The following is a 22825-nucleotide window of genomic DNA, read 5'->3' as shown; positions in this document are numbered from 1 at the left end:
CTCACTCGTCGGTGCACGTCGGCGAAATTGTTTTGAAAACGTCCAATGTTGTAAAATGGAAACCGGAATGATTCGCCCATACATGTTCGACCCAGAGTCCGTATGTTGCACCATTCCTGTCGGATCCAATATAGACGGCACAGCACCGTTCTTTACTCTTAATCGGTCTGCAAATCCAGTCTTGTTTACAAAACAATCCTCAGTGAAATGAAGCGAACAGACGGACAATGTTTTACCCTCATCAGCTGGAACGTCATTAAAAATAAAGTTATCCATGCAGTCCTATTGGAATCCAGAGGAACCTTATGCAGCGACTGTCTTCTTCCACAACCAGGTACTGCACAATATTTTGTAAACGGCATGTTAATTGCTCGGTAGCTCGATCTGGTTTGTCATCACGAGGTGTTATTTAGCTATGCGTGTAATGCACAAATCGGTGGGCGGGGCTAAACCGGCCGCGTTGATCTTCTTCTGCGGGGGTGGTGACGTCATAGTTCCCCACTTTGAAAAACGAGTCGTTTGCTGAGCCTGGTGTCATTAAAAGCTTTAATTGGACTAAAAAGGATGTTTTCAGTTCTGAAACTTACAGGATATTCTAATAATATGATGAACTCTTAGATGTCAAAAGGAAAATTTGATTTCTCAGTTCATCACCCCTGTAATCATGCTTAGGAATGTTTGAAATATTCTAAAATTTAGCAACAATGACAGAATACCCAAAAAATTCCTGTCCTGTGCATTACTTACTTTCAATACTGTCCTGCTGAACCTTGCTGCCAATGTTGTCCAGGATGATGATGTCATGGTAACCCTCGCCCACAAGCTGCACCACAGTCTGATCATATTGGTTATCTTTTAACATTAACTTCATGCTGGCCTCAAACTTCTGAGCCACTTTTGGATGAAAGCCGACTTGGAATTCTGCGTGTTGCCCAGTCATGAGGATCAGAGAGGCTACATGAGCAAGCTGTGCCTCTGATGAGGAACAAAAACGCAGTTATATTTTAATACATTTTTGTTTGCATATCTCATTCTAATGTTCTCTTTGCTTGTCATCTCCAGCGAAATGTTTATACACAAGTCATGGAAGAAATAACATTTTGTTACTTATGGTACAGCACTCCATAAAAATGTAATAATCGTAAAGCTTGAAATGGCTAAATTAAATTTTAAAATATTCTTACACAGCTCTCTAGAATACATGATTCTGATTGGTCAATGGTGCATTGTTTAGTCAACCATGCCTGCTTGACATCAGGGTACTGATTATTCTGTATTTTGTAATGATCCCTTACATAACCTATAAAAAATGACACCCAATTTAATGAAATGGAACAAGGTCCAAAAAAATCTGCTGCTGTTTGTGTTGACACTGACAGTTTCATAGCTGTTATTTGGAAAGCAAGACATAACAGCATTGTGCAGAAATTACAGTGGGAAGAACACATTTCATTCGTGTGTAAGGCTTGCCTTTTCCGGGATTGCTTTCCGTGTGTGAGGAGGCCAGTCTGCATACAGTGCCAGGGGCAGCTTTTAGAGTGAAAACATCCAGGTGACACTGTAGAACAAGGCTAACCTGCGAATACAATGGGAGAATGGATAATTCAAGTTAGATAAATAGCAATTCAGTCATAAACTAATTCTGATCTTACCTGTGCTGGCACATTGCCATTGTTCTTGATCACTAATGGAAGAGTCTGCCCTCGTCCCACCAATAAGCGCTTAAACTGTAGCACTGGCTGACCTCGATTGGTCCTCTGAACGGGTCTCAGAACAGTGATGCTGGGCAAGTTGCCTTCACCCATCAGATCAAACACAAGAGCTTTGGGTCTGTGGGCAGAAGTTTGATTGTGATTCAAAACAGAACGAGTAAAGCTTCAACATACTCTAAACAGTTCAATCTGCACTGAGATGCAGTTACCTTGTGTTCATCTTCAGAACTGCCTCAAACACCGCGTGATATGTGCTCATAGTCAAGGGAGAAAAAGTGACTGTGGCAAAAGCATAAGAGTGGCTGGGGATACACATCTTTGCAGGGGTCAAATCAAAAACCTCTGCATTGTGCGTTGTCGTCTAGAATGATCAAAAACGGGTTAAGCAAAGATACAGTTGAGCAGTAAACATTTTTCAAAACATAAAAATGCTATAAAATTCGTACATATTCTGCAGAATAATGTAAATGGTGGCAGAACCACCCCTCACAAACACACCTTGACTGTTTTGATCGCCAGGCTGAGTTCACAAGACACCTTTCCTGGATTGGTCAGCCGAAACTTGGCTTTGGCCGACTGACCCACCAGTACATTGTTGAAGATAAACTTGTTCTCGTCCTGTACGTAGACACCCATACTGTCCCGGTATTGCTCACACTGCAGCATGCTACTGTTCTTACAGATGCGATGCTCCTCAAAGATAGAAGCTATGTCTGTACTTGCTATTCCTATAAACAATACAGTGACAAAGACTGATCAAAATCTAAATGAAGATTGTCACCAAAAATTATTTTAAACTATACAAGAACTTTAAGATCCCCTCCCCATTTTTTTAAGCAGCAATATTTATTTTTCATACTTCATATGTGTTTCTTAATTCATTCACACATTATTCATGAGACACTAAGCCAATAAGCAGAGCTATATCATAAGGCCCACTGAGCCCAGAGGTGGAGCTGCACCACAGGACCCACTGAGCACTGGGATGCACCTGCACCATGGGGCCCATTGAGCACAATAGGAAGATATTTGTGGGTAGATTCAATGTAATTATCCAAATAATGGGTGGCTAATATAAAATAAAGAATTTCAAGACCAGGTTATGAAATTCTATACATTTCATAAATTTTATAAATTTAATAACATTTAAGAAATTGTATAAATTGAATTAGTTAATTAAAGGGATACTTCACCTCTGGAAAGATGAATGTTTATTTAAAATGGGTCATTTATGTAGAAGAAATGTGAAATTATTTTGGAATTTGGAGCTTTCTAGACTGAGAAAAGCCAGAAAATGTATTTTTGGCTTATGTGGATGAGAGACAACAACTCCCAGAATGCACTTGCTTCGCTGCCCTAGGAGGCCACGCCTACCGGTAACAGAGTGCAGTAGTTAAACAACAGGTCTAGGCTACTAGTGAGTCTAGTAGTCATGATGAGTCTGCCCGAAAATGTGTTTCGAGATTGCCCAAAATGTCGAGCAGGTGGAGGAAGAACGCTCCACCAAAATGGCCAGCATGTCCAAACTAATTCAGTTAGATTGAAACAAAAGCTGTGCATGTAAACAATGAATGGCGACTGCAGAAAGCAAAAGCTGAATCCCGGACATCGATGGCCGGACACGTCCGGGAAAAAGAGGATGGTAACCCCGCCCTACTCAGCTTTCTCCACAGAACAAGAGCCTGCTAGCTTAACTTCCAAAAAAAAGATGGCCGACACTATGTGAATGAATAAATCTTCATGAGATTTAACTAGAGAGTGCGGTTCTTCATCTTTACTTTGATCACTGTTTTAGAACGTCTTGATAGTTGAGCGCGTCTAGTTTGAGCATTATTGAGGATATGATGGTGGAAATCACGGTAATTTGAAAATACTACAGGTTTTTTACTAATACAGAGCTTAATGCTAAATCCTGAAGTATCCCTTTAAGATTAAGGTTCCTCTCTATACTTATCAGGACATTTGGCAGTCCTCTGGGTGATTTATAGTAAATAAAGTGATTAGATTACCATAAAAGAAAGAAAAAAACAGAACAAAAACAGAAGAAAAAGAACATTTTTCACAGAACTTCAGATCTACTCATTCAAAGTCACAAACCTGGCACACAAACTTCTGTTACTAGCTTGTATGGAATCCCGTCTGGATTATCAGAGGGGTCTCTGTCAGAGATGTCTATTGCTAGACATTCCTCCCAACTACCTACATGCTCAGCCTTGCAATCCACAGTAACTATTTGTTGGGCTCCAGGTGCCAAAATCCCGAAGCATGGAGACAATGAGAAAACACCACATGTCAAATGTATCTGTAAAAAAAACAACAACAACATGCATTCCATATAAACATAATTTGTAATATATTACATGTAATGTACACGCCATTAAAACTGTAAAAAAAGAAATATCGTTTCTTACCTGTGTTGTCGTGCCAAACTCATTCTGCATAGTGTGTCGTAATTCACTGGCAGAGGATGGTTTTGTAGCATAACTGTCTTTTGATGTTTTCTTACTTCCCAAGCTTAAAAACAAACAGGAACCAGGACATTTAATGTTTAACACAATTTCATTTCATTTAATTATAAACAATAGCCTTACCCTCTCCTCTGTGAAAGAACAGGGGCGTTTTTACACATCCAAATGTGGAAACGCATCTCAAAGTTGCCTTTATTCTCCACAGTGAGAGTCTGTTTTTTACGTGAGCCGTACAGAAGTGGGCCCAAGTTGATTTCATTAGTGGGACTGATCCTATATTTGGAGAAAAGTGCCTGGACTGACACTTTGATCGGTAGAGTATTAATGGTCTCGCCACCATCCAAATTGGGCTCAATAACCTATTCAGAAAATTCAATAAAATATATTAGTTTAGTTTTTGATGTAAAAAATACTGCATGGTAAAGAATATATTAAGTTTTAAGACCTGACAGCAAAGGATTGGGCTATCTCTGATGAACATCTCCTTGTTGTGGTGGTAAATAATCTGGACATTGCTGGGTTTATTGTTGGGGCGTAGAGAGCCCTTCGGAGGAGTGATGGAGAATATTGAGTTCAGATCTGGCATTCCTGGCTCTGTGGACACCAGTGTAAATCTGCAAGAGAAAATGATTCACAAAAAAGAAACTTTACAGACATTTGTGATGTTATTACTTTTATTAAAATGGAAACATATGATTAAATATCTATATAGTAACTTACTGAAAGGCTATGTCATATTTGCCTTTGTTTTCCAACTTAATTGACTTCTTGACCTCTTCTGATACTTTGATTGTTCCAAAATCTAATGAATCACCAGAATCTGCAGCAAATACAAAAAAAACATGAAAAAAGAATAGTTCAATTAAAAATGAAAGTTCATTTACCAACCCTCAAAATTAAGAAATTAATTCTGGTCACTCTTTTCTGTACACATGCAATGAATGTAAACAGACATACATCCATGATGAACCAATGAGCTAAATGTTAGTTAAGTACCTTCTGGAAGGGTTATGTCCAATGCAATATCATAGGCCTCTGCAATAATCTGAATGTTCTCTGAATGTTGAACGACGTCAAGAACGTTCTCCACATCTGACACCTGGTAAAATAAAACATGCCTTATCAGGCAAATGTACACAACCCAATGCATACTAAGTACAACACCAATTACAGTTACACTGACTTTATGTCTCCAGGAAATATTCACATTTATTGCAGCAGTACCTCTAAACAAATGGATCTCTTCAATTTGATGGGGTTCTTAGCTATAAAATGCATGTGAAGGTTGAAGTCAGAATGAGGCATGATGATGCCCTGGTTCTGAGACAAGCTGAATTCCTCCCCAAGCGTCTCCAGGCCCTTCAGCCTCCAAGCAGCTGGCAAAAGGGTGTTATTCCTTAAACGCAAACTCCGGGTTTCTTTTCTGTAGGAAAAGTATGAAAATTAATGAGAAGAATATTGTCATGTGAAGCATTTCTGATGAATAACAATTAACAAAAAGTCATTTGTTAGTTAAAAAAAAAGTGTTTCAAGCAATAATCACATTCCTTGGTAAAGTAAATGTAGTAGACCTGTATGGTGGAGTTTTGTCAAACTGGAGCAGTTTGCGGTCCAGCTCCAATTCAGGCCTGACTCCAACACAGGAGAGACGGAAAACAACAGGCTCTGGGTTCCCCTTGATACAGATCACTATTTTGTCCTCTATATGTTTGGGGGTATTTGGGTATGCCCACACCACTAGTACCTGCCAGGGGAATATTAATGACAATAAACTGACGGCTAATGTTATTGTACAGGTAGTAGTAGTAAGTATGAAGGTGTGCACATTCAAAACCTAATTTGGGTTTCGGGTGATGGACAAAAAAATAAAAAACAAACGAAAAAGGAATAATGTGGCAGCAGCACACTGAAATTAAAGCTCCAAAACACTTTTTAATAAAGTAATAGACTATTTGGAGCATTTACAGCTCATTTAAAATATTTAAAAATGTTTTACAGTTCAAACAAACACAGATTTTGTGCAATAAGAAATATAAATGTGCATACTTTTCGCTCATTGGGTTCCAGAGTCATATTTGGAGGGTCAAGAAGGAAAGTGGTGGCCTTGGTATCATGTTCGAAGCAAAAATGGATCTCCTCCTTCATTGTAGAATTGTTGTGAATTACAAACTTTTCCATGTTCTCAGGATATTTTCCTTCTTCAAACCTGGGTCAGGATAACATCATTTATACTAATAAATACCTAATATAAATAAACATTTAATATCGACTGTTAAGACAACCAATAATGCAATAGGGTTAGTTTGGCACTTAATGTCAGCACCTGTCCCTGGTCTTTCCACACAGTAGAGGTCCAAACTCATACAGCTTCGACTGGATAATGTAAGTCTTTTGGAGTCCGCTCTCAGGCCGCAGGATCTGTTTGCAGTGTGCAAACACAATCCTATTAAATAAACACATATACACCAATTAAATCCTGTCTAAGTTCAATGATAACTTCATTTCCCTAATGAAACGTCACTCACTTGGGGTCTCTGCTTATAGATGGGTATGCACAAATTCCTCTACAGTGTAGCTGATAACATCGCTTGGTCCCCATCACCTCAAAGCTGAAAGTCTGATCAAATTTTCCAAGAACAGAAGAGTAAAACCCTATCCTTAGGGTAACTGCTCCATTTGGTGGTACAATCCAGCGGAAATGAGTGAGTCTGTAAAAGAACGGAATGGTTCTCAGAATGAAATGGTTCTATTGATTTGTGATTGTACTGTATATGAGCTTAAAGGACCTCCTGTACCCTTTGCTGTATTCTGAGTTGGGTTCTTCAAAAGGTGTACACTGGCCAGGTTGAGAAGTGTTAGTAATTGCCATGCCTTCCTGCAAACGACAAGTATATTGATTTTAATTTGGTTCAGACAAGACTTTTACTTTGTTCAAATTAAATTTACATTTAATGGGATACTCGTCCGTTTTTTCATATTAAACGAGTTGATGCATACCTCTCTCGTCTCAATCGCTCTGGCGCGTGAGACACTTTGATAGCACTTAACTAGCCCAGTTCATCCATTTTACACGCTTAGAAAAGCGCAACGTTTTATTTTGTGTCACGTCCTAGGTCGGGTTACACTGCTCGAGTAACTGTATTTAAATAGGGAAAACGTGGAGGTGTTTGGTCGCTTCTCTGCTTGGCCCATATTGAATGAACTGGGCTAGTTAAGTGCGATCAAAGTGTCTCGTGCGCCAGAGCGATTGAGACGACAGAGGTATGCATCAACTCGTCTTAGTTAAGGGAATAACAGTTTAATATGAAAAAAACGATGGAGTATCCCTTTAAATGACAAGGCTTTAGATATGAAAAAGAGAGTTTCTTTGAGACTTTAGTACCTGAGCAGCTTCTTTCACGTCGTCACAAGACATGGGCATCAAAAAAGTAAAACAGCTGCTGGAGAGATCTGTGTTGGGCACTGATCTCATCTTAGGGTATGAGACTATGGAGAATATTATTGGTGGTGGGATGGGTGGACCTTCAGGTCCTAACCCTAGCCCATGCAAAACCTGTAAAAACAATTTTTAAAAAAACTTCAAGTTCATACACTATGTACGGATACAAACTTTGCACAAAGAAAATAATTCCAACATAACGAGAAATTGAAGTATTTGACCTCTTCATGGGAGGGTAGTTTCATGCTACTGATGATCTCCAAAGCACTCAGTTCCTTCTCTTTTATAAAAAGCCATATGTGTGGGATGGGTTCTGGCACCACCGTCTTTTCCAAGTCTTCAACACCATCAGTTGACACTTGGGTCTGACTAGGAGCTGGTGACTTCATTTCTGCTGGCTTTTCCTTCTCAGCTTTCTCCTTCTCTCGTTCCTTCTTGCTCTTTTTGGCAGAGGGGGGAGGACAATCCATGTCTCTGGTCTCTTGGCCTTCGGAGGCCATGGGCTGTGCTAAAAGACCCTGCGTTCGGTCCCAGAACTGAAGAACGTGTTTGAGTTCTGCCTGGCTCTGTTCGTACAGATGGAATCGGGCCAGTAGTTGTCGGTCACTCTCACTGGACTGTTGACGGAGAACAACAAAACACAGCAAAGGTTTTAAAAGTTTTATTTTGATTGGAAGTCAAATACTTAATACATTTCGTCTACTCATGTTACTAAATTTTACAAGAATAGTCTTTTGAAAGTACCGTAAACATATCGTCAATTCTACTCCCAAACAAACCATTTCTTGTTGTAGGTCCTCAGATTGTGGCAGAGTGTCTTCCTCTAGTGGTCTGGAATCACAGTCTTCACTAGGCGTCATCTCCTCTGCTCTTAAACTCTCAAGCTCCTGTTGTCTTCTCTCTACTTGTTCTTGCTCAAACTTTTCTGATTCTCTAAAATAATACACAATTTGGTCTTATGTGCGGTTTTTGTGTGTGAAGAACACTTTGAATATTTGCTATCATTACTCATTTAGAATGCATTTACTTTTTTTGTAAAACCTGTAATTAAAATTGACTTAAAAAGACTTGTTTTTAGAGTATACACCCTGAATTAAATGTATTTGTTGATGGATTAACATTTAAAGTGAAAAATTGACGGCATAAAATATTAGTATTATGACTCTAACTTAAAACAGTTAGTACGAATTAAATGCTTTAAAGGTACAGTGCTATAAATATTTTATGTCAAAGGGGTTAAGTGTGACAAAAAAAGTTTTGGAATATAATATTAAGGTAAACAATTTTTCCAGTGTACTTCAAAAGCAAAAAAGAAAAATCTTATGTTGAATTAGTGTCAAAAGGGTGTAGAGCACCTGAGCTTGAAGGCGCTGTAGCTGTTAAAGAGGTCCATAACATAAATATGGCGACGGTTGTTGAATGCTTTCAGAATGATCTGGAGTGTGTTCCTTAGAGAGCTGCTGTACTGTGTCTCCAATCCGTCAACCACAACACCACGTTGACAGTCGCTAAGCTATGCCATGGGAGCAAGGAAGACAAAATCACTATGTGCTGTCTACATATGCTGTGAATGTGATTGACATAAACTATCATCCTTATATCAGATACCAGGCATAGGGTATACAATAAAATGACCACAAACGTACAGTAGAATCCTCTCACCTGCAGTCTTTCTGACAGGATCTCTACCAACACATCATCAGGCAGCTCTTCATTCTGACTGACACTCAGATGCCTGGGTGCCTGGCCATCTGTCTGTAACACAAACACACATTTTGATTTATATCCATTCATACATGATCCAGTACAGAACAGATCCACTTATTACAGGATATGTTTTACTACACTATCTTACTATATTAATGTAGGGAAAGTCTCTTATCCTCACCAACACTGCAATTATTTTATTTATATATATATATATATATATATATATATATTTTTTTTTTTTAAACAGTCAAGTCAGTAATATTGTGAAAGATTGTTACAATTTAAAATAACTGATTTCAATGTATATATATATATAACAATGTATGTATATATATATATATATATATATATATATATATATATATATGTTAATTAATTGCGATTAATCGCATCCAAAATAAAAGTCTGTGTTTACATAATATATTTGTGTGTGCTGTATATAACTATTTTGTATAAATAAATACCTATGCATGCATGTATATATTTAAGAATTATTTGCGCTTAAATTCTGTGTATATATATAAAAATACATAATCTATATTATATAAATATTTTATAAATGAATAACACATTTTCTTAAATATATACATGCATGTGTGTGTATTTATATATACAAAATAATTATATACAGCAAACACAGACTTTTATCTTGGACGTGATTAATCGCAATTAATTTTTGCACAGCCCTAATATATATATATATATATATATAGAGAGAGAGAGAGAGAGAGAGAGAGAGTAATTTATTTTTTTGATGGCAAAGCTCAATATTTAGAGTCACATGATCCTTACAAAATCATGAAAACATTTGTGCTATTTATTTTGTATGTTTTTTTTAAATGCCGATAAATTTTTTCAAAATTCTTTGATGAATAGAATTTAATTTTTCATTGATTTTTTTATTTATTCATATAAATATCTTACTATTTACACTGTATATATCACAAAATCTTTTTAGAAAAATGTTTGATCTATTGTTTTTCTTGCGTTAATTATTACTTTTCTAAATCTGTTAAATTTATGCTTTATCATATTGAGTAAAGGATTGTCATATATTCAATTTCATCTAATATACTATATGTGAATAAGTGAAAAGCCCTAAAAATGTGTGTACCACTGAAGCAGCAGGACCATAGCTGTCATTCTTCTGTGAATGCCCTGTGATGTTTGTTTTGTTGCGGGTTGAGGCAGAAGAGGGCTGGACTTTAGGATCACTGGTCTGGCTTCCCTCTGCCGTGTGTTTGGCAACTGCTTCAACACTAAGAACACCAGCACCCTGACCAGGAAGAGCCATCATATCCTCCACTTCCTTCTGAGCATACACCACAGCAACCTTGGTACATAGTTCTCTTGCCCTCAGGGCTGCAGCGCTGTTCCCTGATGACACGGCCTCCTGCACCACCTCATCTACACTGAGATAAGCCGCCCCATAGTGTTTAGCCAGAGTAACTGCTGTCCTTGTTTTACCTGCAACACAGATCCTTACATTTACAGATGCGATCATTTTGTGCTTGGAAAAAAAATACCTTTTTTTATTATTATTTATCATCTTACCTGACAGGGGAGCGCCATGCACAATGATGGCAATGCCCTGGCGATTTAGGGCAGCCTTGCCCTCTGGTGAAAGATCAATGCCCATGTGACGTGCGATAGCTCTGGACACAGGGTCGTATTCCAGTTCCCCCACTGCAGTTTTAGTCAAGCCTTTGAGAGGAAGACACATGTATTCTCATTTTTGTGCCTGCAATAATGTACTGTATCATAATACCAATCTCATAAACAATGCAAACGCATTAAAATCACTATTGCCCTCAGTTGAACCATACCTTTACCACCGGGTGTTTCAACCTCAGCTGTCTCCCCCTTGTCATCTTCAGCAACACCTTCCCAAGATTCTTAAAAACAGGCGAGATCTATTAGATTCACTTGAAATTATGCCAAAAGGAAAAATCTATGATCATGCACTCAGATGTCCGATTTGTGTTAGTCTTATACAAAATTTATTTACTTAAATTTTGTTATTTTACTCATAATTTTTAGTTAAATTAAATAGTTAAATTACTCATAATTTTATTTACTGTACTAGTACCGTACTAGCTATTCTACATCTATTAGTCTGTGTGATCCCGCCCACAGCCAATTTACCCAATAGTATTTTGGTATAGTAGTATTTAGGAATAGTATGTCAGTGGGTGGAAAACACAGCGAAGGAAGCTAGCAAATGAAGTGGTTCAGAGGTCGCAAATTCTAAAAAAAATAAATAAAACCTCTGCAATAAAAACATTGCAAGCATATACATTAGCTGATCAACTTATACTGTAAGGCTCGTCGCTTTCCATTGTCAGTTAAGCTTGTTTCGGTTGCATGTCCAAAATCTGGCAATAACTCTTTAAAGAGCCTAAAGAGGAGGCGGCGGGGGGACGACGACTCTCCAAAAAATTTTTGGACTGCAGTACTCAGTTGTCAAAATTACATAGCAATTTCTATTATCATACAGACCAGGGGTTTTCAAACTGGAGTCCATGGAAAAATTTAGAAAGTCATTGTGTAAAAATAAATAAATGATTAATGAATAAAAAAAAAGATTAAACTAAAAAATAAAATGAAAAATATTAAATAAATAAATTTCAACTTCCGATTTCGAAGTCGGTGGCATTTAAAAGACAAAAAAAAAAACCCTAATGTAGACCATCTCTGCTGCAGTATGCAGTACCCTGGTTGGTTTGTGAGCTGTGCCCTTTGTAGTAGTCCAACAGTTCTGGGGGGAGAGTCTCGCCAGGAGAACGGGGAGGTAGAAGTAACACATTTTGAGCATCATATCCTTTTATCATCCGCATGATCTGAGGAGCAGAACGGAAAGAAAAGAAGCATATAATGGGATTGTCTAAACAGTGTCCAGGCCTTAAAACAAACACATCTGACTGGGCTCATTTATAAATGAAACAATTAATAACATAGCTCAGATAATGTATTCTTGGAAAATTTGATAAAATGTTCATGTTGAAATATTCATATTTCAGTATGCCATCACATTACTTTTAATATAAATATTTAAATCACGACAACTCTCTGAATAGTTTTAGCATGTTATTGAATATGCCAATATTCATTAGAGGAGAACACTATTGGTTGAGGAGAGAACACCTGATATGATTGTAAAGCACTTTGGGTGTACAGTAGTACATATGAAAGCGCTATATAAATGCCTCATTCATTAATTCATTCATTTATTTATTTGGTCTTATATTTTACGCTGCTGTAGAACAAGCATGGACTTGCTACTACTGATAGATACACAGACGCTTCTGTGAAGCAAGATATGCTGCTGCATAAATAGACATAAGTCCCGTAGCAGATCTAGGCAGCTGTAGGCTTTCAGAGGAAACAAACAATGCAAACACAGCAATCTCATTGGCTGCAGGATCAGCAGAGGCCAATCAGCTTGTGCCATGCAGTAATAATGTGAATGCTTGCATACTGCATGTAAAGACCAATCAACCTGCACCCTCTAGAGTTTCATGACTGAACTGGATTTGTTTACAGAAATATTAAGATAAAGATATCTAAAAATATACTATATATCCAGACAAAAATCTCATTTGGAACCAATTAAGCTCACCTCTTCCTCTTCTAGGTACTGCTTGTCGAAGTCCAGAGAGTAAAACTCAATAGGGAAGGGGCAAGGGTTGCGGACAATCACTTCAGCAACCTTTCCTCCACTATAGGGTAGGATGGATCCCATATCTAGTGTTGAGGAGGAAAACTCCAGCTGAGGCTCTTCTCCTTGTCCTTGGGCCAGAAGCAGGATCTTCTGAGTGCTCTGAGCCACTGTTATCACAAGTCTCTGACTGTACGTCCTCTGAAGGGAACACATAAGAAAAGAGGAAGCAATCAAGCTTTTGAATAAAAACATGTCGACTGCAGGCAACACAACAATATATTGGAATTATTCATAACTAACTCAGTAGAGGAGCCTTCATCCTGATTTAAGGAATACAATTCAACATGGTAAACTGATTTGTGTTAAAAAATCATCACTAGGGTTGATAAGAATTTTATGTTTTTGAAAAATGATCACCAAGGCTGCATTTATTTGATCAAAAACACAGTAAAAGTAATGCTGTGAAATATTGATACAATTTAAGACAACTGTTTGTTATTTGAATTGTATTTTTTTTTCCTGTGATTACATTTTCAGACAGGCCTTACTCCAGTCTTCAGTGTCACATGATCCTACAGGAATCCTTCAGAATCATTTCTTGTTGTTATCCATATTGAAAACAGTTGCTTAATACATTTGTGGAAACGAATAATTGTATAATCATACAGTCGCTAGTGTCTGTGGTTGACTTTACCCCCTCTGCTGGGCTGAATTTGACCTGCACGTTGGTTCTGTCACCAGGATGGAGTGTGCCATCGGAAGGCAATAACTCAAAGACAACTGGAGGAGGCCGCTGTTTCAGCACAGCCTGTCGTCTGAGGTACAGTGGGATGTGCTTGTCAATCTAATCACAAAACAGATAATATCTGGAATAAATTTCCACTTTATTTAATCACACAACAAAAAAACTTTATAATGACAAATGGTAATAGGGCTAAGGTAAACCTCAAACTGCAGCCGTATCTAAAACTAGAAGCAGCAAACATGCCATAAAGACAAATGAATCTCAGCCCTACGGCAAACACATTTTAATATCCAGTATATATATATAATTCATTACTGTGACGAGTCTCTCTACTCTTCCTGCTATGGCTGGATCTTCAAGGGAATGATATCCACCTGTTCATCCCTCTATAAAAGTGTAGGCTGGTTAGTGTTGAAGGAGAGCTCTTTCTCCGTGTTACTTTGAGTTGAGCTGGTTTGTTCTTAGGTTGAATTAGTTTTTGTTATTTGGTTTAGTATTTTGTTTTCTCTGGTTGATACACTTATATCCATGCACCTGACAGACATTACAGATGACCATGTTTACTTGTTTTATATATTTTTCTATTTATATTAATAAGTGTTTATTTCTGCAATCTGTCAATCACATTTCATTTGCCACAGCTTTGAGCCGGTCATGACATTCCTTAGGCTATGTTTACACGGAGATGATCTGAAGAGAAAATGCAAAAGTGGCGTTGTGTTATCACTTTTTATTCTGCGTTTAGACAAGCGTTATGGGTGGGAAATCCGCGTGCATATGGTGACGCAAAAGTGTGTGAAATCCTATGTAGTATGCACTCCAGGCGGCTAGGTGGCAATGTGGAGCACAGCTTCACTGTCTAGCAGACTTTTGCATTTTATCATGGCCCGTCTAACGGAGAGCCTTGGCACTTCCTATTAGCCCCATTGTGCATCATCTTGGTTGCAGTTCCATTAGAATTCCACTGGAGGTGATCGCGGGCGAGTGCAGAATGAATGGGAGTCTATGGGGCTAAACGGCTAAATGTGTCTCTTTCACCTGCTTGTCGTTAAATCAACATAGATTTTATTGTTGATTCCGCAAGTTCAATATAGATTATAGGCCTAAAGTCGAATGAACGAGTACTTATGTCCTTTCGATGTCTTACAGGTTAGGCCGTTGTTGGCCGGAACACGCTAGCATTCTGCTATTGTGCGACGTCATCACAGTTTTGAATGGATTTTTACAACAGATAAGCTGAGTGTATTATCTTAGCCCTCCCTTTTGAATGTAACTTTCAAATTACTTGACAAAAAATTACATCCTGAGAAAAGTGGATTTCTGGGGTTGAAACCCCATTGACTCCCATTCATTCTGCACTCGACCGCCCCCGCATGGACAGAGACGTATTACTGCAGCCAGTCCAGAAACCGGAAGTAACCAGCCAGTGCCAATTCTCTTCAATTAGACATTCTCTGATTTTATCCTTTAAGCGGGAACCCGACGGTGGAGCGTTTTTAAGATTTTTAACACTTTTTTGCATTTTTAAGCCCCAAAAACGCCGTCGCCGTTCAAATGAAAGGCACATCCGGTCAAATATTTTTACGTTTTCACTCGCGAGCGTTCTCGTGTATACAGGGCCTTAACCAGCTAATAATGATGGAAATGAACCTCAGACCCAACATGAAATCAAAACTGACTCCTTTTCAATACATGATCGTAGTCTTACGGTGAAAAAAATAATCAGTGCATGTTGTTCAAAAGAAAAAAGAATGACTCTGGCTTTTTGCTTGTAGCGTAAAAGGCTTGTACCTTTTTTGGCCGTTCCTCCTTTCTGATACTCCACTCACAGGGCACTGGCCCGTCATTGTACAGCTGGACCGTGATCACCTGGCACAGGCCACACTGGATGGTGTCGAATTGCAGTGTGTCTGTTGACACTGTGAGGGAGGGCATGGTGACCTCTGCACATAAACACACCTGCACTTGGGGTCCCTTAGTCACCTGTCAAAAAATCAACAAAGGGGCTATAATGTAGTGTGTACTATACAAACAACATGCTAAATTGATCATTTTTATTACAAATATTTTATATTATCAGCATCATGTGTGAGAAATTGAATAAAAAAATGAACAAATTTTAAGATTTTGCTTCCATTTGTAAAATGATAAGTAATATTTCTTATTAATTTTGTCATAACATTCAATTGTCATACAAATGAGTCATTATGATGGTGAATGTTTGCAATCAAAAAGGCATCTCTTCATCCTGTACTTCTTTGCTTGTCTCATATGAAATGTTGCTTTCATCAAACCTGTATGGGCATAACTGCATTGATCTTCCCCAGACTGGTATCACGGCTATCAAACTTCACTTCAAATGTCTCTGTCTCACAGAAGGGCAAATTCAGCACCCTGTCCAATTCTGTACTAAAACCTGTGAGAGGAAAAAAAGAATGAATATTAATTCTGTTTTAGGCTTTGGCGATACTAACATACTGGAATAATAACACTCAAAGAAAAAGCTCAATTTTAATCAAGGCACAATCTAAACACATCACAAAGATCGACACCTACTCATACATCTGTTTCACTGAAATGGATGATGTCCAGAACCATAATCTCTGGCTATTTTAAATCTATTGTACATTCTGCGGTATGGACCAACCTGTGCCTGCCAGTGTGCTCTTGTCAGCTCTGAAAGATATAGCCACTGGACAAGTGTTGGTTACTTTGGCAATGTGGGTCACGATGCTGCCACTAATGACATACCCAAAGTCCAGTGTGTACTCAGGCAAGATTAACCTAAAGAGAAGGTCTATCAGACACATGCATTGATCGCTTGTAAAAAAAAAAAAAAATGAAAGGTTTCTACATGAATAAACTTACTTGCACAGCTTCTTGAGCCAGTTGTTAGTGGACCAAGTTGCTCTTAGATCTTGGTGCTGTCTCTGAACAGCCACGGCATTTTCCTTCACGAGGAGCCGTTCTAACTCCATCTGCAGCAGGCCATCATACTACGGCACACGTATAAGGACATTATTTATAGTAATGCACACAAATAGTGGTAATTATAATGCTAAATCTAATGCTGCTCTCACAGGAGTTTAACAGATTACACAAGTAATTCATGGGTAAGCTAGGAAGAGGAATGTACAATTATCACAGACACTCACAGTGGGAATGTAGTCGTTTTCAGGTGGCATCTCCTCCTTTACTGTGACAGGCCTGCTCAACACCCCTTCCTTTAATTTTTCATTCTCCAGCGAGTCTTTTGCCTCCTTTAGCAAAGAACCATATATCTCTGCATCTAGCCCGTGAACAGAAAACACCTTAATAAGGTTTCATAGCCTCTTTCGAAAGCCCTATTCAATTGAGATTTCATTTCAGAACATACTGTACGCGTGGACACGAATGTATTACTGTGGATGTCTGTAATTTTGTCAATTCGCACAGGACGCACAATATTTGCAGGAATTTCAAAGATAGGTAATGCAAATGCAAAATTCCTTTCACACATAATTGACCTTATTGACCTACACATAATTGACCCCTCCGGCAAAGCGTGGCCACGTCTGGCAAAGAGGCCGCGAGGGCCGGTCTGATAAAATGTATTTATTGGAAGTTCGCCATGGCCCAAGCTAAGGCAAGAAAACATTTTTTTTTTCTTCACATTTTCTATAACGGAGCATATATTTGCACTAATTGCCTGTCTTTACAGCAAAACGGCGCGCGTCTTGAACCAGCCTCAGGTCGTAGGGCGTGAAGTGCCTGAAAGCAGCTTTTTGATGCGCTGAACGCGAGTTCGAAAACGCCTTTTACCGAACTCTCTCTTGTCCCTTTTCCCAACACATATGTAAAGATGTAAAATGTAAAACCTAACATTAAGGTCTCTAGCGTTATATTTTGCCAACGAACTAAAATTGAAACCATGATATGGCGTTGCGCCATTATAATAACTGACATTAGAATAGCATCCAGTTTGTGCTGCGTGATTACTTTGCTCACGCGATCATCTGGTGTTTTCTCCTAAATAAAAGCTCAAGGTTTTTTTTCTTGCAAGTGAAGAAATTAGGACAAAAGTATTTTAATTTTCCTATATTATAGTGTAATGTAGGTTAAAATATACTTTTGAAATACTCATTTTCATTTACATAGTACATTTATAGGCTAAATGGATTTTACAGTACGTCATAGGAATAATTTTAAATCATTATTACATTATTATAGTAATTGTTTGGCATCCTAAAACACCATTGATAATGTAATACAGATTGAGACTCTCATAACTAAAAAGATGTTTGAGCCCTCTTTATTGTCCTGGTACAAATCAATGCTTTATCTTTGTTCAACGAGCAGTTCATGGGTTGAAGCTCTTAATTTTGATCTCTCAGAGAGCACGAGATTGATGCATTTAAACTTAAAATGTCCAAAATTTTCTTGCAGGGGAGCATGCCCCCGAACCCCTCTAGAGGCAAAGAGTCCACCCAACATAGTTTTAGAAATTACTATGAGAAAGAACGACCATTTATGAACTTTACTCCAGCATAGTACAACAAAGTTCCTTTTAAATCAGTAAAACTGTAAATGCTATCGGCTATTAAAATCGTGCCGTGACGAGGGCCGGTGGTCTACGAAATTTCCCGGTAGATTTTTTGGTCCCACTCCGCCCCTGCGGGTAGACCTAAAACCAATCAGAGCGATGAAGGAGATGACGTATGCAGAGCGAGTGTTGTTCTTCACTCTGTTTTTAACAAAAAGGAAACGTTCAAATCGCTTAAAACAGACGCGATAGCTGATTCGAACGAGTGATGTTCGACGGCGGCATCCATTTTTGTAATGTATGCTACAAAATCTGCTTCAAAATCCCAGCGCTGTCGTCATCGTGTAAACCCCGCCCCAACGTTTCTGAATGGTGTCGCGATTTCGACGGATTGGAAATGAGCTTGAATGAGCTCTTTGCCAGACTAACTTTCAGAGCAAATCTAAATTTGCCGGAAGTTGTCTGTGTTTTCCCAAAAAAAAAGTGGAGTATCCCTTTAAAGAAAAAGCCATTTTCAGTTCAAAATCAAATCATCTTACGAATTGCTATTACAAATTCAACAATAGCGTTACTTAATGTCGTAGTATTGACCTTATGATGTAGAAATATCTCTTGAGCAACAAAGCCTGTCATTTCTTCACTGTTTAGTACAAACTACCTGTGTTTGTAAAACAGAGAATCCGATCAATAGGTAATCAGAGAGCAACACACCACTCCTTCCTCAGTAATAGTTGCACTATTTGCTCTGTAACCACAAGACCTCAGTTCCCACTGAGAGCAAAACTGCTTGGTTTCTAAGATAAATAGCACTAAATAGCACTCCTTCTGACTGGCTGCATTGCAGGCAAGAAAATGGGTTTGAACAGTTCTAGCGCATGGGCTGAGCTAGTTCAAGGTCAAGACCATTACGTCAGTCAGCAAGCTGGCATGGTGCTACTGTGTGATTGCGAGCCAGGACGCAGGGCTGGCCTCCTTTCAATTGTATTTGATGAGAGTGAAAGTTGGACCATATTCAGGAATTTAAAACATCCTGTCAGAAATTCGCAATGTGTCCGAACAATTTTGTGATGCTCTGTTGGCCTCAGAATGGCTAATTCATTTATAAGATTCAATTAATTAGATCACATGAAGACGTGGTGTCTGACTTGGCCAATAACTTAATGGCTATACTCTTAACTCTCACTTAAAGCTCCTTTTCTTGTTTGAGTTGGCATCAATAGGATCTTTTTGCCTGTTTTTTCATCCACTAAGAGAGAGAAAAGTAAGGGAACGCATTCTCATGTGTACACAATGTTTAGCATTATATAAAAGTCTTCATAGTGACTTGTGTTCAATTTAATGCGTCTTTCCTTAATTAAAGGAGTAGTTCACTTTTAAAAAAAACTTTTGCTGATAATTTACTCACCCCCATGTCATCAAGATGTCCATTTCATTCTTTCTTCAGTCGAAAAGAAATTAAGGTTTTTGATGAAAACATTCCAGCATTTTTCTCCATATAATGGACTTCAATGGGAACCAAACGGTTCAAGGTCCAAAAGACAGTTTCTGTGCAAACTGCAAACTGTTCAAAGGGCTTTAAACGATTCCAGACGATGAATAAGGGTCTTATCAAGCGAAAAATTCGCTCATTTAAAAAAAAAAAAAACGTTTTATAAGCTCAAATGGTCGCCTTGCTCTGTTCTGTGATGCGCCTTCGTGACACTCCTGTTCGAACTCGTTTATCAAAATGAACGAATCTTTTTTCGTGTCATTCAATGAACGAAATGAACGAGTTGACTTGGGAAAAGATTCGTTCATTTTAATGAATGAGTTCGAATAGGAGAGTCACGAACGCGCATCACAAAATAACCCTAACCCTAACAGAGCAAGGCGTCCATTTAAGCTTATAAAACTTAAACTTTGTTATTTATTTTTTAAATGAGTGATCTTTCTTGCTTGATAAGACCCTTATTCATCGTCTGGAATCGTTTAAATCCCTTTGAACAGTTTGCAGTTTGCACTGAAACTGTCTTTTGGACCTTGAACCGTTTGGTTCCCATTGAAGTCCATTATATGGAGAAAAATGCTGAAATGTTTTCATCAAAAACCTTAATTTCTTTTTGACTGAAGAAAGAATGACCTGGATATCTTAGATGACTTGGGGGTGAGTAAATTATCAGCAAAAGTTTTTTTTTAAAGTGAATTACTCCTTTATAGCATTAGTTTCTTTTTAAAAAAGAAAATCTTACTGAAACTTTTGAAAGGTAGCGTATGGCTGACAACAACGTACCCAGATTCCTAGGAAGGTCAAGACACAGTCGAGGAAAAATACCCTCTCCTCTTACAGTAATGACTTCAGGTTCATAAAACGCCACTTGCAACTGAAAGGTCTTGTGAAATACTTCTGGAATTCCTGGAAGGTAGTATACACTGAGCCTCATTTCTGCATACGGCTCTAGGTGACCCTTCAGAAGAAACACAACCATGACATATGATGCACTCGGGAAGGAAAGTAATCAGTGTTTTAAAACATGAAGAACATCTCACCTTGCTGGGGATGATGAGAGGCTGACCAGGTAACAGTTGCTCCAGTAAGAGTCCTGGTTCTCCAGTTAGAGAAGAGAAATCAAATCCAACTTTCCCTGTGTTCTTCAAAATGAGTTCAGCTTCAGCCACATGGTCAAACAACTGTGATTATGTGCGGGGAGAGGGGGATTGTGTTGAACAAAACCTTTCATTTATACAGATTTCTGGTGAATTAATCATATTTCTAATATGTCGAACGTGTGAAGTTACCTGTAAACCAAAGTCAATGTCATTTGTGTCCAGTGTATATGAAACAAAAGAAGCCTGACCCTTGAGTGTGATCTCGTAGGTGGGCCCACCTTCCACCTCACACAATGCCAACACATGCGTGCTGATGTCAGCGTGACCAAGAAATGAGAAGGTCATCAGCTTGGTGTCACCAGGCTGTAGTTCCCCATACAGTGAGGAGATATCAAAAACCTATGAAATAGATGAGAATGAAAAAGAGCAGCTTCAAAATGTAAATATAAGGGACCAACGCAAGGTTATACAGACCTCTTTCACACTCACACTTGGATGCCCATTGGCTGTGAGATTGATGGGCTTGCTTCCCAGCTGTGTTGAACAGGTCCTATTCTGCTCTTGTCCACTACCATGATGCAATTCATCCTCTTCCAATTGAGGCATGATTACATCAGTCTCCCTGCAAAAATATAAACAATGACAACATTATTAGTGGTTTTCACCAATCATTAGATCTCCATCTCTCTTACTTCACGTTCTTGTTCCGCCTTAAGGGTCAGGCGGAAACTGAATTGAGTCAAGATGGCCATTAATTACAGAAAGCATTAAATAATTTAACAGGTGTAATTTATCAGAAGAAAGGTTAACACAGAAAATCTCAGGCTCTGAGGAAAGGATAAAGAAATAGACTAGAATAAGTGTTGATGAAATCAATGCGTCGAAATATTTTGCTTTCAGAGATAAAGCAAATCAAAAATCGTGTAAAAACTGAATTTCAGATGGAAGGTTGTATTGAAGCTGAGCAGGCTGTGACAGTGGGTGTCACTATAAATGGAGTCAGCAGGGGGCACTGTTAATCAAAAGATGTAACTTGATTTTTTGTTTATAAACCAGGCGATTACTTGAATGAATAAGCTCCACGGGACCCCTGAAAATAAAAAAAAATAAAAAAAACTCTAAAATCCATCTGAAAATGTACAACTTTTGTGCTTGAAGGGTATTTGTTTTAAAATCTGTACCAGGTTAGAACAAAAATGACAGTGCTGAGAGCGTTTCAGATACCAACGCAGTGAAGGGAAGTCTGGTGCAGGTGTTCTCAAAGGCTGAAGCCTCTCAAGAGACACGTGCTGCCAGAAACGCTAAACAAACGCACAGATAGCGCCTCACTTTTACCTGCCCTCCTCGATATGAGTGCGTACGTGATGGGTGCTCTTGAGCAATCTAATCATTCTGTAGGAGGCTACGCTTCGTTCTCTCATCATCAACTTGGAGAACCAGTGAAGAGCTGAGGTAATACTCAAAGGTCTGCTAACATGATGAGATTCGGGTAAACATCCCCCTTTATATGTATCCTCATAATTCCTGCTTATTATCAGAGAGGCTTCAGGGAGTTGTCAGCCTCTAGTATCACACAGAAGCTGTTCTCAGACCTGTTTGGGTCCATCTTGCCGTCAGCTTCTCTCAGCTCTAACAGCTCCCACTGCGCCTCCCCACTCTCCTTTCTTTTCCCCCCAGCGTTTCCTTCAGTCCCCTGGCTCGTCTCGTTAAAAAACCTACCAGAAAAGAGGGGAAAAAAGTAATCAGTCTTATACACCACGAGAAAATGTCCATCAGTAAGAAATCCACCATGTGCCGGGAGCCCAAATGGATCAACGAAGTGGTGCAATAATAGCGGCTTCGCTCTTGGTTTAATTACTGATAGGCTTTTAATTAGCAGGCTGGACAATGCATGCTAAAACCCCTGCGATAATGATAGGAAAGGTCATAGTCTTATTGGATCATGCACGAGGTGGGAAGCAAATAGTAGTGTGGAAAGTGAT

General features: G+C 38.6%; 1 protein-coding gene across 2 annotated transcripts in view; it reads right to left on the bottom strand.

The window, feature by feature from the left end:
• The window catches only part of hydin (HYDIN axonemal central pair apparatus protein), a 70297-nt gene that overhangs the window by 12089 nt on the left and 35383 nt on the right, over nucleotides 1-22825 (bottom strand). For both annotated transcript variants that reach the window (XM_039684201.2, XM_089116502.1), the window contains exons 23-60: nucleotides 22436-22558; nucleotides 21318-21465; nucleotides 21033-21242; nucleotides 20784-20924; nucleotides 20527-20701; nucleotides 16891-17024; nucleotides 16604-16731; nucleotides 16383-16519; nucleotides 16030-16151; nucleotides 15527-15718; nucleotides 13685-13834; nucleotides 12949-13188; nucleotides 12043-12169; nucleotides 11156-11224; nucleotides 10884-11033; nucleotides 10444-10796; nucleotides 9282-9374; nucleotides 8975-9132; nucleotides 8399-8552; nucleotides 7841-8236; nucleotides 7563-7733; nucleotides 6976-7055; nucleotides 6706-6888; nucleotides 6504-6623; nucleotides 6227-6386; nucleotides 5752-5924; nucleotides 5405-5603; nucleotides 5177-5279; nucleotides 4901-5000; nucleotides 4626-4794; nucleotides 4304-4539; nucleotides 4124-4226; nucleotides 3810-4014; nucleotides 2211-2440; nucleotides 1922-2073; nucleotides 1653-1830; nucleotides 1471-1576; nucleotides 748-975 (exon numbers count right to left, since the gene is read on the bottom strand). In XM_039684201.2, the coding sequence (XP_039540135.2) occupies nucleotides 748-975; nucleotides 1471-1576; nucleotides 1653-1830; nucleotides 1922-2073; nucleotides 2211-2440; nucleotides 3810-4014; nucleotides 4124-4226; nucleotides 4304-4539; nucleotides 4626-4794; nucleotides 4901-5000; nucleotides 5177-5279; nucleotides 5405-5603; nucleotides 5752-5924; nucleotides 6227-6386; nucleotides 6504-6623; nucleotides 6706-6888; nucleotides 6976-7055; nucleotides 7563-7733; nucleotides 7841-8236; nucleotides 8399-8552; nucleotides 8975-9132; nucleotides 9282-9374; nucleotides 10444-10796; nucleotides 10884-11033; nucleotides 11156-11224; nucleotides 12043-12169; nucleotides 12949-13188; nucleotides 13685-13834; nucleotides 15527-15718; nucleotides 16030-16151; nucleotides 16383-16519; nucleotides 16604-16731; nucleotides 16891-17024; nucleotides 20527-20701; nucleotides 20784-20924; nucleotides 21033-21242; nucleotides 21318-21465; nucleotides 22436-22558 (6296 nt within the window). The remainder of the gene's footprint in view (nucleotides 1-747; nucleotides 976-1470; nucleotides 1577-1652; nucleotides 1831-1921; nucleotides 2074-2210; nucleotides 2441-3809; nucleotides 4015-4123; nucleotides 4227-4303; nucleotides 4540-4625; nucleotides 4795-4900; nucleotides 5001-5176; nucleotides 5280-5404; nucleotides 5604-5751; nucleotides 5925-6226; nucleotides 6387-6503; nucleotides 6624-6705; nucleotides 6889-6975; nucleotides 7056-7562; nucleotides 7734-7840; nucleotides 8237-8398; nucleotides 8553-8974; nucleotides 9133-9281; nucleotides 9375-10443; nucleotides 10797-10883; nucleotides 11034-11155; nucleotides 11225-12042; nucleotides 12170-12948; nucleotides 13189-13684; nucleotides 13835-15526; nucleotides 15719-16029; nucleotides 16152-16382; nucleotides 16520-16603; nucleotides 16732-16890; nucleotides 17025-20526; nucleotides 20702-20783; nucleotides 20925-21032; nucleotides 21243-21317; nucleotides 21466-22435; nucleotides 22559-22825) is intronic.

This window comes from Pimephales promelas, chromosome 10 (genome assembly GCF_988280905.1).
Source record: "Pimephales promelas chromosome 10, fPimPro1.hap1.1, whole genome shotgun sequence".
In the NCBI taxonomy this organism is placed as follows: domain Eukaryota; kingdom Metazoa; phylum Chordata; class Actinopteri; order Cypriniformes; family Leuciscidae; genus Pimephales; species Pimephales promelas.
This window is presented reverse-complemented; position numbering and strand designations above follow the sequence as displayed.